General features: G+C 35.3%; 2 protein-coding genes across 2 annotated transcripts; one reads left to right on the top strand and one right to left on the bottom strand.

Annotated features, from left to right (window-relative positions):
- Positions 1-279: 279 nt before the first annotated feature.
- On the bottom strand, positions 280-2,524 carry LOC131651750 (uncharacterized). The gene has a single exon (XM_058921440.1). The coding sequence runs from the start codon at positions 2,417-2,419 to the stop codon at positions 431-433; it is 1,989 nt and encodes a 662-aa protein (XP_058777423.1). The 5' UTR covers positions 2,420-2,524; the 3' UTR covers positions 280-430.
- Positions 2,525-12,481: 9,957 nt separating this feature from the next.
- LOC131649738 (uncharacterized) lies at positions 12,482-14,965 on the top strand. Its single transcript, XM_058919496.1, has 3 exons — positions 12,482-13,632; positions 13,909-14,617; positions 14,696-14,965. Exons 1-3 carry the CDS (start codon positions 12,482-12,484, stop codon positions 14,963-14,965), a joined length of 2,130 nt encoding a protein of 709 aa, XP_058775479.1.
- Positions 14,966-15,823: the final 858 nt, after the last annotated feature.

Raw genomic sequence — 15,823 nt, 5'->3', positions numbered from 1 at the left:
CTCAATTGTCTGTTAGACAGGAAAGTAATGTGTAGACATGTCAAAGTTTCCAGGCCACAGAAGACATGCGACAAAAGCATCTTTAACAGAACTGTGTCTACAATTTGTAAGGCCATAAAGCTAAGATACACTGAAAATGGAAGCAACAGATCTATGGTTGGTGGTGCATCTACTCATTTGCAATATTCCAAGACTAAAGAAATACCTGGACCGGGGAAAAAATAGAAGCAAATATAATACACAGCAAATTTATAATTAGAAAACAGTAGAACCACTGTATAAGAAACTGTATTGCAAGTATTGCTCATTTTTTATTTTATTTGATGCAAAATTTCTAACCCAAAAACTGACACTCTAGCAGATACAAAGTTATAGAAACATTTATCAATGACATTGCTAAAGTTGCTGCACTACTAACTACAGAAAGAATCTAATCCAGCACAACTAGCTTCTGATACTCAGGGCCAGCGATGGCAGCTTCCATGGCTTCTACAGGGCTTACATCACCTTCATTGTCCAAGAACAATGTCAGCAGATTCTTAGAAAATCCACTCACCAGCGCCACTCCTTTCTGAGTGGCTGGCACCGGGGTCGCCTTTGAGTCTCTCAGATTCCAAAAAACTATCTGAGGCACAGAAGAACCATACCCTTTCTCGTTATACTTCCTAGTGATTGCTTGGTAATCTGTCTCCCAAGAGTTTGCAGAAGCTTGATCAAACTCCATGTCACTGAATACAAATATCCTCTTAATCATCTGCTCCTCCTTGAGATTCCCATTAACAGCCACATCCAATATGCGGTCAAACACCTTCTGGAAATCAGTGTTATACCCCCAATCCATGTTCCTCACAAACTCTGTTTTGGACTTGAGACTATCCCCCTCAATCAAATGAAGCTGAGGCTCGGCACTGAAAGTGATAACCTTCCCTTTCCAGGGTTCCGCACTCAATTCAGACACCAACAATCCCAACGCAACAGACACCTCCATAGGGATCCCACTCATACTCCCAGACACATCACACACAGCAATACAATTACTCATCTTTCCTTTCTTGAGCAAATCATCAACTATTCTCTTCCATTGCAGCTCAGCAACTTCCCCACCATCTCCATCTTCCAAAGACTCTATAATCTCATGGGGAAGCAAAGCACCAGCTGCAATAGTAGTCTTCCCTGCTTTCACATCCTCCAAGTACTTCTCAAACCTCTCCTTATCATGCTTTAAAAACTTCTCCTTATAAAACTTCATGGCCACAGAAGCAACCCTATTGTAAGGAAGCAAATTCCATTGATTAGCCCCAATAAACACTTCAGGCAACTCCAAGACCTTCCTCAAGGGCACCAACACATCCTTCCTCAAGCGATCACGAACCCTATAAGCATAATGAGCCTCCTCCACACCTTCATACTCCTCCCTAGGGAAGATCCTCTTTGCAATACTCTCACACAAAAGCGTTGACCTATCAAAGGAAGAGTCAACGGAAGGACACCATTTTGCAGCAAGACTGATTTTTGTGGAAGACCCAGATTTCAAAAACTCGAGATCTTTCTTCAAGCAATCCGCAAAATGATCAGATATAGCATCATGAAGCGATCGGAAATTGGAGTCACTATTGTAACGTTCAACCAGCTTCTTAGCTAATGCAATCCTCTTATCCTCCTTCAAAGAGTGAGCGGTTTCTTTCTCAGCCTTAGCTCTGGCCGCCACCACTTCAGTCATCAAAGAGTCTTTCGCAGTACCTTTCCAGCCTTTGTTGTCGTCGTTCTTTTTGGTTTGTTTCTTCTTTGTTTTTCTTACACCAAAAGGGGCTGATGTAGATGAGCGCTTGTTTTTGGATCCACGTTTCCTTTGCGTCCACTCTTCTTTCCGAATTTTACGAATCTGCGAACCTTCTAGGAGACGGTAAAGGATCTCAGGGAGATCTTTGAAGTAACCAAAGTCAGCGAGGGAGGGAACATTGGAAGCTATGGTTTTAGGGTGATGTTGGTGAAACCAGAGAGCAGCGGCATAGAAGCCTTCACGATCGGACTTACCGGTACCACGAACACCACGGAGGTTACAGACAAGTTTGAGGGCGGTGAGTGGGTTTTGGGACCAAGCAAGCTGAAGTCTCTCAACTAGTGTTTCAGAGGGAGTGTCAGGGACGACATGGAAGAAAAAGTCGAGACAGGGGTTACCTGTGGAGAGAAATGTTGGTGACATGTTCTCGGTTAACCCCATCGGTGGCTGCCGGGTTGCTCCTAGGGAATTGAAGTTGGCTACCATTTGATCAATGAAACCGTCGTTAGTGATTGTGGCGGTGGTTTCAGCGGTGGGGATAGTTTGAGTTGTGGTGGTGATGGTTTGAGTAGTGGTGGGGTTAGGGTTTGATTTGAGAGTGTACATCTCAGGTGGGCCAACGAGAGTTGTAGCGGCCATGATGAGATGAAAGTTTGACGAAAAAGGGGAAATTTGGATTGAAAAGGACAGTTGTTGTGTAGGGTTAAAGGAAGGAGGATGCGAAAATCGAAGAGGATTCGAGTGCAATTTATAAACCGATTTGCGTGGGATCCAAGTATTTCTGACAAAGCAAACGCGAATCTTATTCATTAAGTAAAATACTTTTCTCTATTTGGATTTATGGCGTGTTTGGATTTATTAGAAGAAAAAAAATAATGTAATGAAAAAAAATAAAAAAAATGAGATGATTTTGTGATTTTTTTACCACAGTACCATCTTTTTGAAAAAATAATACTACCACATTGTCACAAGTTGAAATTAAAACACCAAAATACCATCTTTTACCCACTGGTTCGACCAAGGGTTGGCCGAAAAGGTGACATTTTTCTTCAGTTGGGGTTCAGCCAGGGGTTGGCCGACCCTGAACTGGGTCTTTTATTTTTTGTTTTTTTAATTATTAATTGTTTTAATTGAATTGTTAATGATAATAATTATTTTTTAATATATTAAATGATTAAAATATAATAAAAAATTAAAAAAAAACTTATTTTTAATAATTAAATAAATATACTAATAATGTTTTAATAAATAAATATAGTAATAACTATTTAATAAATTATCGAGTAAGGCATAGGTTGGACGAGCATCTGTAGGTTCAGCCAATAGATGGTCGAGCGCATATATATATATATAATATAAGATTGGATTGCTCATTTGCACTCACACCAGTTACAATCAAAGACTTAGTGTTACTATTGGAGATGTCTTCTGAACCCCTTCCAACGTTTCCACCTATGAAGAGAGATGCAACATTATTTTTTTCAGCAACAAAGCCTCCGTTGAAGATCAAACTCTGGAACACGCAAATATTCGAGCATCTACAAAGAAACTTGATCGGCTGGCTAGACGGAAACATTCTTGAGGGTGAAAAGATAAGGAAAATTGAAAGGCAAGTCACGGAGAAAGGCCCAAATGGAGTAGTAACTCGATCTTGGAGAGCCGTGAAAAATGACGCTGGTGTCCTTATGATGATACTAGGACCGCATGATATTGTGTTTATGGTTGTAATTTCTTAGAATATGTTTTACTTGTTTCTTGTGAGGTCGTTTTATTTGGTTCCTGTGAGGTTGTTTTATTTGTGGCTGTTTGGCAGACCCGCGTCATTATGCCTCCTCTTCCTCAACACAACAAACAGCCCCACATACCACCTTTCATCAAGAATTCCCACAATCAAATCAAACACAATTCCAACCCCGAACCCAGTTCCAACCCCAAACATCTTCATTGCCACAACAAACATACCAACACACTCAAACCACACAACAACACACATTTTTTGCCACACCATCTCAAATTCCAAGTCCTTTCACACCAACCCCCAAACAAACTACTACTACCACCAACAACAATATCAACAACAATCAACACTTCTACGACAACTACATTACACCCCAATTCTTGCCACATGTCACCTTGGTAGCAACTCTAAACACAAACCCTAATTGTATTTTTACTAATTTGTCCCTACATTAAAAATAAATAAATAATAATAACTATAATAATAAAATAGTAATAATAATATAATATAATAATCAACTACCACAATTAAAAATACTATTATTTATAAAAATTATAATTATTTATCTATTATGCACCTAACTATAATATTTAACACTATATTAATAATTATTAGAAATATATGAGAAATAAATAAAACAATTATCTAACAATATAAAAAAAATATATGTTAAAGAATTGAAGTAGTAAAAATATTATAAAAATAATAATTTAAAAACATAACTAAAGTTTAACTTATATAATAGTTTAAAATTTATCAACATTTTATTTTAATACTTTATAATATGAAATATAAATATTTTTTAAATATCATATTTACATATAAATTTTATTAATAAATAAATTTGAGAATTCAAATTTTGAAGTGATAAAATAAAAAAAATTAAATATAAATTTATTTAATAAATAAATTTGAGAATTTGAATTTTGAAGTGATAAAATAGAAAAAAGAATCTTAAAAGGTATATTTTGATCTAATATTATTTTTAAAATCTACAAATAATATATTTTTGGTTAATATCAATAAAAACTTTAATAACTATTTTACACATTTTTTCAGAAAAAAGTAATATTTTAGAATTTATATAAACTAACAAATCATTTTAATTATTAGAAACTTATGAAGAATAAATGAAACAATTATCTATCAATGAAACAAAAATATTTATATTTTTATATATAGAATAATATATTTGATTTGTAAATTGATTTTAATCAATTATATTAAATAGTTATTACTAATTGAATTATATAATTTGATTGAATATTTCTTCACTAAAATTTGTCAATTTATGATTTTTATTATTATAAAATATTTTTATTATCCTCAAATATTTTTAAAAAATGTTATTTTTATAAATGAAACTAAGTTTTCTATTGATTCATATATTTTTATAAATAACGCCAAAACAAAAATAATATTTATTATTTTTATAAAGGGGAAAAATATATTTTTTATTCAAATCCTAATTTATTATTTTTTTAAAATACGGCTACTGATATGGTACGCGCATGTGGTACTGATATGGTACGCGCATGTGGTAATGATATTAAGCTATTGATTTAAATTAGGGGTGGCAAAGCGGGCAGCCTGCCCCGTTTAGGCTTGTCTCGTCTAAGCCCGTCCAAAAGCGGGGCGGGCCAACTTAGGTGTCTGAGCTCAAAAGTCAAGCCCGCCCCATTTACTAACGAGTTGGCGGGCCAGCCCGTCAATTTTTAGATATTTTTTTTATTTTACAATTTGATTTACTACATAATTTACAAATTTTTTATTATTACCAAAGAGGTTGATAAAAGATTTTATTTAATAACGCACAATAGAATTTCAACTTGTCTTAAAGACAAATTACAACAAAAAGAAACTAAATAAACTCTCTAACACAATAAAAAAAATGTATCAAAATAAATAAATAAACAATACATATTATCTTAATCCTAGTTAAAAACTAACTACTTAAAAAACCCAATTAAGAATTTTACACAAAGACAAACAGTGATAACAATTATATTACATAATACATCACAATACATAAAATAGTAATGCATAAAATTTTAACACTAACTTTCTCACAGTTTACATCCTATAGATTCTTTTTTTTTTTGAAAATAAATGATATTCATTCATTCAAATTGATAGAGTACATCGTTGCAATACAAATTCAAAATCGCCAAAAATAAAAAGGATGAATCTGCGAACAAATCCATAGCATCCATGTTAATAGCATAAAACGGAAAATTGCATATGCCTACAAATATTAATGTATACTGTATTGAGATGTCCGAAATATTCATGCTTCCGGATCTGTAGCGTTGACGGCACCAAAGTCATTGATTGAATATGCACTAGATCGAAACTAATCTTTCAACCTGAAACAAATGAACACCGCACAAAAACGGAAAAACAAAATACCCGCACAAAGACGAGAAATCAAAATACGTATAAACTAATCAAATCCTTCATTTTATTTAAATCAACATCTATTTCTAAAGAAAACATGTGAGGTAATGTATTGAGAACTTAATAATTATACATGTCATACAATTGTTCTTTTATTTCAATTTTTCCAATCAACACATGTATTAGAAAGTAATAGAAAGAACATTACAATTATAATTCGATTTGTATCTAAAATAATTTAGAATACAATTCAATAAACATAATCCTAAGAGAAGAGTGTTATTTTTTTAGTTAAAGTTGTTTTCATTCTAAGTAAAAAAATAAAAAAATAAACAAAAAGCCCGCGGGCAAAACCCGCCCGCCCCGCCTTGGCCTGCTTTTTTAAGCGGGTTAAGCGGGGAGGGCGCACTTAAGGTACCGAGCCGAAAACCTCAACCCAGCCCGCCCAAAATGGCGGGTCAAACGAGTCGACCCGGCGGGCCTGACCCGTTTTGCCACCCCTAATTTAAATATTGAATAATAACAAGAACAAGTATCATGTGTTCCCACGAGTAACACACCACTATCATGTAATCGCATGAGTGACAATATCAAAATCCGGGTAAACGCGCATATTATTATATTTTTTGCACAATTAAAGAAAATAAAATTAAAAATAATGTACTAATCCAAACACGATAAAAATGTTATGTTTTTATTTTTAATCATTTATATATCTAATATTTTTATTTTGAAATTATTTATAGTTCAAGATAATATATGCAAAATCAAAATATATATTATTGATAGAAAATAATTTTGGTAAAACAAATTTATTTTTATTATAAAAGTATGTCTTTCTTTTAAAAATAAGATCAAAATATTGAATATTAACGGAAATACGAAGTTAGTGATAAAAAATGAATATTAACGAGAACATAAAATTATTGATCAAAATATTGAATATTAACGGTAATATGAAGTTATTAATCAAGCTATTGAATATTAACGGGAACATGAAGTTACTAATCAAAATATTGAATATTAACGGGAACATGAACTTACTAATCAAATTATTGAATATAACGGGAATATTAAATTATTGATCAAAATATAAAATATTAACGGGAACATGAAGTTACTGATGAAAATATTGAATAATAACGGAAACATGAATTTACTAAATAAAATATTGAATATTTACGGAAACATGACGTTATTGATCAAACTATTGAATATTAACGGGAACATGAAGTTACTAATCAAAATATTGAACATTAATGGGAATATAAAATTACTTATCAAAATATTGAATATTAAGGACAACATAATGTCATTAATCAAAATATTTAATATTAACGGAACATGAAATTACTGATCAAAATATCGAATATTAATGGAAATATTAAATTACTGATCAAAATATTGAATATTAACGGGATCATGAAGTTACTAATCAAAATATTGAATAATAACGGAAACGTGCATTTACTAATTGAAATATTGAATATTAAAAGGAACATGACGTTATTTATCAAACTATTGAATATTAAGGGTAACATCAAGTTACTCATCAAAATATAAAATATTAAAGGGAATATGAACTTACTGATAAAAATATTGAATAATAACGGAAGAAAAAAGCTAAATGTTACAAAGGATGAGGCAACGAAACCGAAGAATTGTTGTTACTATAGATATAATTACTCTTATATCCTCCTAAGTAGCTTTTTGACTACCCCTGCGGCTGCTAATTATTTGGTTACCTTTTATTCGTTGAATTTCGTTACTAAAATCTTCGTACTACGTAGCAAAGCTCAATAACGGAAATATGAATTTACATATTAAAATATTGAATATTAATGGGAACATGGCGTAATTGATCAAACTATTGTAACGGGAACATGAAGTTACTAACCAAAATATTGAATATTAACGGGAATATAAAGTTACTGATCAAAATATTGAATATTAAGGACAACATAAAGTTACTAATCAAAATATTGAATATTAACGGAACATGAAGTTACTGATCAAAATATTGAATATTAATGAAAATATTTAATTACTAATCAAAATATTGAATATTAACAGGAACATGAAGTTACTGATCAAAATATTGAATATTAACGGAACATGAAGTTACTAATCAAACTATTGAATATTAACGGGAACATGACATTATTGATCAAACTATTGAAAATTAAGGGTAACATGAAGTTACTAATCAAATTATTGAATATTAACGACAACACGAACACGAAATTACTGGTCAAAATATTGAATATTAACAAAAACATAAAGTTACTTATCAAAATATTGAATATTAACGGGAACATGAAATTATTGATCAAACTATTGAATATTAACGGGAACATGAAATTACTAATTAAAATATTAAATATTAACGGGGACATGAAGTCATTGATCAAACTATTGAATATTAACGGAAACATAAAATTACTAATCAAAGTGTTGAATAATAATAGAACAATTTTAATAGAACAATTTTACTATTGATTTAAATATTTTTGACAATAATTCCTAAATAATATATATATATATATATATATATATATATATATATATATATATATATATATATATATATATATATATATATATATGCACTATTGATTCAAATATTTTTATATATTGAAAGAATTATAGGCACCGATTTATGATCTCTTTTTAAAAAAAATCATTTTATTTTTGATGTAATTCATACAAATTTTTTATTTTCATTCAATATGAAATTAATAAAAAATAATTTACGTAAATTTCTTATATATACCTTGTTATATATCACTTTTCCATTCACATTTCACACGGGCGTGAAATTCAAGCAATATTGCAACATTGTGTTACAGGAATAATAGTTTTTTTTTCAATTTTTCTAGAATTAAAATTGTACTATATGGTGTAATTATTATTTTATATTGTATTTTTTGTATAGATTATTCAGTTTTCAATGTAATGTAAATAGAGTGGTTGATCACAAAATACAAAGTATGAAAATAGGTATGACTTATTTAGTGAGTTTTTTGATAAATTAATTGTAATTGTTTAGTGTTACCATCAAGTATATATGATGAAATTTTGAAGATTAAGTATGTATATATGAATTTTGAATGAGGATGGTTTTCATGTCTTAACTTCTTATGATTTGTAAAATTTAAGGAAAAACATTATATTGTTAACCTTATTGTGTTTATAATTGCAACACGTATCTATTAAGTTATGTTTACAACATCTTAAATTATAAGATAAGATTGATATAATGTTATTACATTATTATAATTTTTGTACAAATTATTTTATAATATATATTATAGAACTTTTATAATTGCAATTTATGTTTGTTTGATGCATTAAACAATATTGCAAATATGTTATTTTCTTCATTGTTATAATTATTCGTTATAACAATATCAATTTATGAATAATGATTAAATATCCCACATATGAATTATATATGACACTCTCTCAAGCCTCTTTTTGCTTATATTATTATTTTTTAATATGAAGATAATATGAATAATTTATTTTGTACAATAATTAAACATTACACATTTGAATTAAATGTCACATCATTTTTATTGTATACTTATTTTTTGTGCAATTTTTAAAATTGTATAAAAAAATTAATGATCATATATTTTTATTAGTATAACACCTTTTAATTACATTAAATACAGATACAGATTTGGATCATCTGTAATATCCTATTTATTTTCTATTTAGTTAGAATGTAACTAAATGGCATCATGGGAAATAAAGTCTAGTTGGAGGTATTGTGGTCATTGCACCTAACACTAAGACTTAAGGGGTTGTTTGGCTGAGTTCATTTTCTTGTCTTTGGAACAAAACAAAATTTTGGGAGAAAGAAAAGGAAAGAAACGTGAAACAAGAAGGAAGAGGAGGAAGACCCACATCAGTACATCACAACTTCACCTTCTACCTTGCATGCTCCTTTGATTCAGCAATATCCTTCATCTTCTTCTGATTTTCGCAGCTTCTTCTTCAGCTTAGTCAGGTGAGTCTCATAGACAGAGACCTTGGGGTATTCCATGGGGTTAATGCCATGTTTGGGGTTAAGGGTTTTTGAGAGTAAATGTTCAATGATCTTACAAATTGCATGTCTAACCCTTCATCCTAGTAATAATGAGTATATGTATGTTTACTATAGCTTGTTATTTGATCATCCATGGCTGCATGTAGAAATTTGGAGATTGGGGACCCCAAATGCGTTTCTGCATTTTGCTGATTTTGCAGAGTTCGCTGCAGCGAACTTTCATTCGCTGTAGCGAATGGTTCGTTGTAGCGAACTGTGTAGCGAATAAACCTGGGAGCAAAATTGATTTATTTGCTGTAGTGAACTTTCATTCGCTGTAGCGAATCGGGGCTTCGCTGGGAGTTCGATGTAGCGAACTAACCTGAATTTGAATAAGTTTGCTTATGTTTGAGTTCGCTGTAGCGAACAGAAGTTCGCTGTAGCGAACTAGTCTGATGCAGAATTGATATTTCTCCCATTTGAGTGCAGTTTCGTTTCGTATCGAAATCGAAGGCCTCTTATGACTTGTATGGCATTCTGATATATGTTTTAATTGTAAAAGACCATGATATGAATGAAATCCCTTGGATATGCTTGTATGTTGTGAAATACAAATGGTGTGGATTATATCGTGGTATTATTATTATTATTATTATTATTATTATTATTTATTTCGTTTGTTCCGGTTGAACATTCGAATGTGATTGCCTGTGTGATGGCTGATACCGTGCTGTGTGATCTCGGTGATGTGTGATTATGCTTGAATCGGAGTAGGCCTATACTATTAGGGGGTAAATCGCATAAAACATTTATTACCGTTGCGATGTGCTTGTGAGGGCCGTAGGGGGCACTTCCACACTTGCATTACACATCAGCGTTCTCGGTATGTTCTACACACCTGAGCTACCATTGCGATGTGCTTGTGAGGGCCGTAGGGGGCACTTCCACACTTGCGTTACACATCAGCGTGCTTGGTATGGTGGAGAAGTAATGCCATGTAGGCAATATTACTTCCGATTCACCTCTAGTGATGCCACGTAGGCAAGATCACTAGGCTTTCGCCCGGTGGGCTTGTATTGTCAAGAAAGCGTGTTTGCACTCGGCGTAACTCATCTGCATGTGGACAATGATGGGGCCGGACGCCATTTAGGCAATGTCACGGTGACAACTCATCTCGGATGGATTCCATTTAGGAAGAGTATCCGATTGGTCTTGCGATGTGCTTGTGCAAGTCTCTTGACGCTATGTACTTGGTTACTCACCGAGGGTGTGGATAGTGTGGCCTAATGAGTGGGACGTAAACTTACTCCTGGATTCCTCGTACATGGGTACGGGTCTGCATACCTGTTTGTGATGGCGTTAAGCCTGTTGTTGTTGATGCCTCATTGGATAGTTATGGGACTTCCATTGATGGTGTAACCTTGTTTGTGCTTGTACCTAGCCGTGAGGATAACCCGGATTCTCGGTGAATCCGTTGATTGCATGTTCCCTGTAGAACCGAGTGAACCCGTAAGATAGAGAGACTCACTGAGATTTAGTAATCTCACCCCATTCCAATTATTCTTTTTACAGGTGGTTCGAGGCAGGATCGAGGCAAGGGTAAGATGGCTTAGCTTCAAGTTGATGTTTCTTGGCGATGCGTTCTTTTGTAGTTCATGATCTTTTGTACTATCATCTTTTGTACCATGGATATGTATTTGTACTAGTTGGAACTCATGTATTTTGGCCGTGACAGTTTGGGCTTTTGTACTTGTACCTATACATTATCTATTCCGCTGCTTATGTTTATGATTTTCAAGTACCATTTTAATGCCATATACGTATATCCTAGGCAATGTATGTATGGGGTGTTACAGTTGGTATCAGAGCAGGTCGAACCTTGGCTTTGCCACGAAACATCATAAGTCAGCATAATTCTGCCTCATATGTGTAGTGTCGGCATGATTCCTTATGTCTTACTTATGGCATTAAGCCTGATCAACTTGATTCTGTGTGTAGGACAAACAGGAAGATGGTTGATCGACGCAGAGGTCCTGGAAGGCCCAGGATGAGGAATGTGGAGACTGAGCCTGAAACTGAGAATGCGGGTGTGCCTTAGGTGCAGATAATGCAATAGATGCAGCAGCAAAATCAAATGATGATGCAAATGATGCAAGGCATGCAAGGGCAACAACCAACCGCTCCTGCTCCTACTCCTCAGACTACAGCAGGGCCTAACTTTCGTGCCTTCTTTCGGATGGATCCGCCAGAGTTCTTGGGTGGTTTAGATCCTGTGATTGCTCATGATTGGTTATATGCTATGGAGATGATATTCCAGGCTATTCAGTGCACAGAGGAAGAGAAGGTGATCTTTGCTGCTCAAAAAATGAAGGGACCAACAGGTAGATGGTGGAATACGGAGTCTACGTATTTCACTAATCAAGGAATCCCAAAGGATTAGCAACATTTCAAGACAGCTTTCTTGGAGAAGTACTACCCCAAGAGTGTGCGTGCTTTGAAGGAGCGTGAGTTTCAGTCCTTCAAACAAGGCAACATGTCGGTGTCTGAATATGCTGAGAAGTTTGAGGACATGGCTGCTTATTCTAGACAAGCAGCTTATGCACCAGATGAGTTGTGGAAGATTGATCAGTTCCTTATGGGGCTGAATGTTGATATTGTACACAGTGTGTCTCAGAGGGAGTTTACCACTTATGCTGAGTGTTTAAGGCAATGCTATGTTGCTGAAAACACATTGAAGAGGGTTCAGGAAGAGAAAGAGCAGAACAAGCCGGTTCGTAGGGATCAAGGGAGATCGGGACAGCATTTGAAACCCCGTAATTCTCCATCTATGAAGAAACCAGTTTACGGGGATCACTCTAATCCACCTCCACATTGTGGGAAGTGCAACAGGAAACATTTTGGGCATTGTAGACCGGATGGTGGGGTCTGTTTCAGGTGTCATCAGCCAGGACATATCGCGAGGGATTGTACTGCCCCAAATGTTCCTGAGAAGACTAATGGCCGTGTTTTTACCTTGGATGCTAGGAAGGCTCAAGGAAACACCAATCTGGTTGCTGGTACGTGTTATGTCAATAATCAACCCTTGTTTGTATTAGTAGATTGTGGAGCGACACATTCTTTTATCTCTTATCATTGTGTGCGGAGGCTTGGTTTTGAGACAAGTTTCCTTCCAAATCCTATGGTTATTTCTTCGGCTACTGATGATGTAGTAGAAGCTCGAGAAATTTGCAAGGAGTGTTCTATTACCTTCAATGGTCGTAGATTCTTGATTGACCTCATTTGTCTACCGCTTAAGAAGATCGATGTAGTACTGGGTATGGACTGGTTGACGGATAACTCGGTGTACATCGGTTGTAAAGAGAAGGCTATCTTCATTCCTGCTGAGGAGACTACACCAACCGATGCCATTGAACATCTTCTTGAAGGTACGGTTAACATGATCAATTACCTTTTTGCTCAAGAGAAGTCTTTCCTTTTGGTTCTTACGTCGGACTCCAAGGACAAGAAGAGTGTATCGGAGATTCCAGTTGTGTGTGAATTTTCCGATGTTTTTCCTGAGGATGTTACTTCTCTTCCGCCGGAAAGGGAAGTTGAATTCTCTATTGATCTCGTTCCGGGTACCGCTCCAGTTTCTATTGCCCCTTATCGAATGTCTCCTGCTGAGCTAAGAGAGTTGAAGAGTCAGTTAGAGGAGTTGTTGGCGAAACACTTCATTCGTCCCAGTGTTTCTCCATGGGGAGCCCCAGTCTTATTAGTAAAGAAGAAGGACGGTAGCATGTGATTGTGTATCGACTATCGTCAGCTAAACAAGGTGACCATAAAGAATAAGTACCCTCTACCGCGGATTGATGACCTTCTGGATCAATTGAAAGGAGCCTGTGTGTTCTCGAAGATTGACCTAAGGTCGGGATATCATCAAATTCGGGTTAAGAGTTCGGATGTATCTAAGACTACTTTTAGGACGAGATACGGTCATTATGAGTTCTTGGTTATGCCATTCGGGGTAACCAATGCTCCTGCTGTCTTTATGGATTACATGAACCGAGTGTTCCAACCGTATTTGGACCAGTTCGTGGTAATCTTCATAGATGACATCTTGATCTACTCTCGGACTATTGAAGAGCACATGGAGCATTTGAGGATTGTGTTGTCGGTTCTTAGAGAAAAGCAGTTGTTTGCAAAGTTTAGCAAGTGTGAGTTCTGGATGTCCGAAGTCAAGTTTCTTGGACATGTCATATCTGGCGACGGCGTAGCTGTAGACCCTTCAAAGGTAGAAGCAGTGATAAATTGGGAACGACCTAAGAATGCAACTGAAGTCCGTAGTTTCCTAGGCTTGGCAGGCTACTATCGGAGGTTCATTATGGGATTTTCCAAATTGGCATTACCTTTGACCAGACTTACAAGGAAGGAAGTTTCTTTCGAATGGAATTTAGAATGTGAGAAGAGTTTTCGGAAACTCAAGGAGAAACTGACTACTGCTCCAGTGTTGGTAATCCCAGATCCAAACCGATCTTACGAAGTGTTCTGCGATGCTTCTAAGAAAGGCTTGGGTGGAGTGTTGATGCAAGATGGGCAGGTTGTAGCTTATGCATCTAGACAGTTGAAATCTCATGAAGAGAATTATCCTACTCATGACCTTGAACTCGCTGCAATTGTGTTCGCGCTCAAGGTGTGGCGACATTATTTGTATGGAGTTCACTTTGAGATGTTTAGCGATCATAAGAGTTTGAAGTATCTTTTCAATCAGAAGGAACTCAACATGCGTCAGAGGATATGGATGGAATATCTTAAGGACTTTGACTTTGATTTGAAGTACCATCCCGGTAAAGCTAATAAGGTAGCGGATGCCTTGAGTAGAAAAGAGATAAAAGTTGCAGATTTGATGATGCTGGAGTTTGGCCTTATGGAGAAGTTTAGAAATTTGGATTTACAATTTGAGTGGGCGCCAACGGGTGTGTTGATTAGTAACTTGTGTATTGAGAATGAGTTGCGGGAAAGGATCCGTCAAGCACAGTAGAATGATGTAGAATTGCAGGCTAAAGCAAACCTTCCAGAATTCGTTCGTACATCTGATGGACTCATTCTTTTTGGACGAAGGATGTGTGTGCCAAATGACGCGGAATTAAAGAGATTAATTTTGGACGAGGCTCACAAGAGCAAATTTACCATCCATCCCGGATCGACCAAGATGTACCAGGACTTGAAAGGGAACTTTTGGTGGCCTGGTATGAAGAGAGATGTGGCTAATTATGTAGAGCAGTGCGTGATTTGCCAACAAGTGAAGATAGAGCACCAAAGGCCCGGTGGTATGTTGCAGCCATTGGATATTCCTGTTTGGAAATGGGACAGTATATCCATGGACTTCATTGTGGGACTACCACGGGTATTAGGTGGGCATGACTCGATATGGGTGATAGTGGACCGTTTGACTAAGTCCGCGCATTTCTTACCGGTTAAGACAACTCACAAGGTTTCTCACCTTGCGAGGCTTTTTGTAGTGGAGATTGTAAGATTGCACGGTGTACCTTCTAGCATTGTGTCAGATAGAGATCCGAAGTTCACTTCCCGATTTTGGAAAGCCTTTCATCATGAGATGGGTACAGATCTAAATTTGAGCACTTCTAACCACCCTCAGACAGATGGACAAATAGAAAGGACTATTCAGACCATTGAGGATATGCTGAGGGCATGTATCTTGAAAATTGGTGGAAGTTGGAAAGATAACTTACCCTTGATAGAATTCGCATATAACAACAGTTATCACACGAGTATCGGTATGGCCCCATATGAAACCTTGTATGGGAGGAAATGTTGATCACCTTTGTGTTGGTATGAAGTCAGTGAGAAGGGAATTCTTGGGCCGGAGATAATTCAA

Source organism: Vicia villosa, linkage group LG2, assembly GCF_029867415.1.
Source record: "Vicia villosa cultivar HV-30 ecotype Madison, WI linkage group LG2, Vvil1.0, whole genome shotgun sequence".
NCBI lineage: Eukaryota > Viridiplantae > Streptophyta > Magnoliopsida > Fabales > Fabaceae > Vicia > Vicia villosa.
Note: the sequence above shows the minus strand (reverse complement) of the source record. Positions and strands in the feature narration are given on the sequence as shown.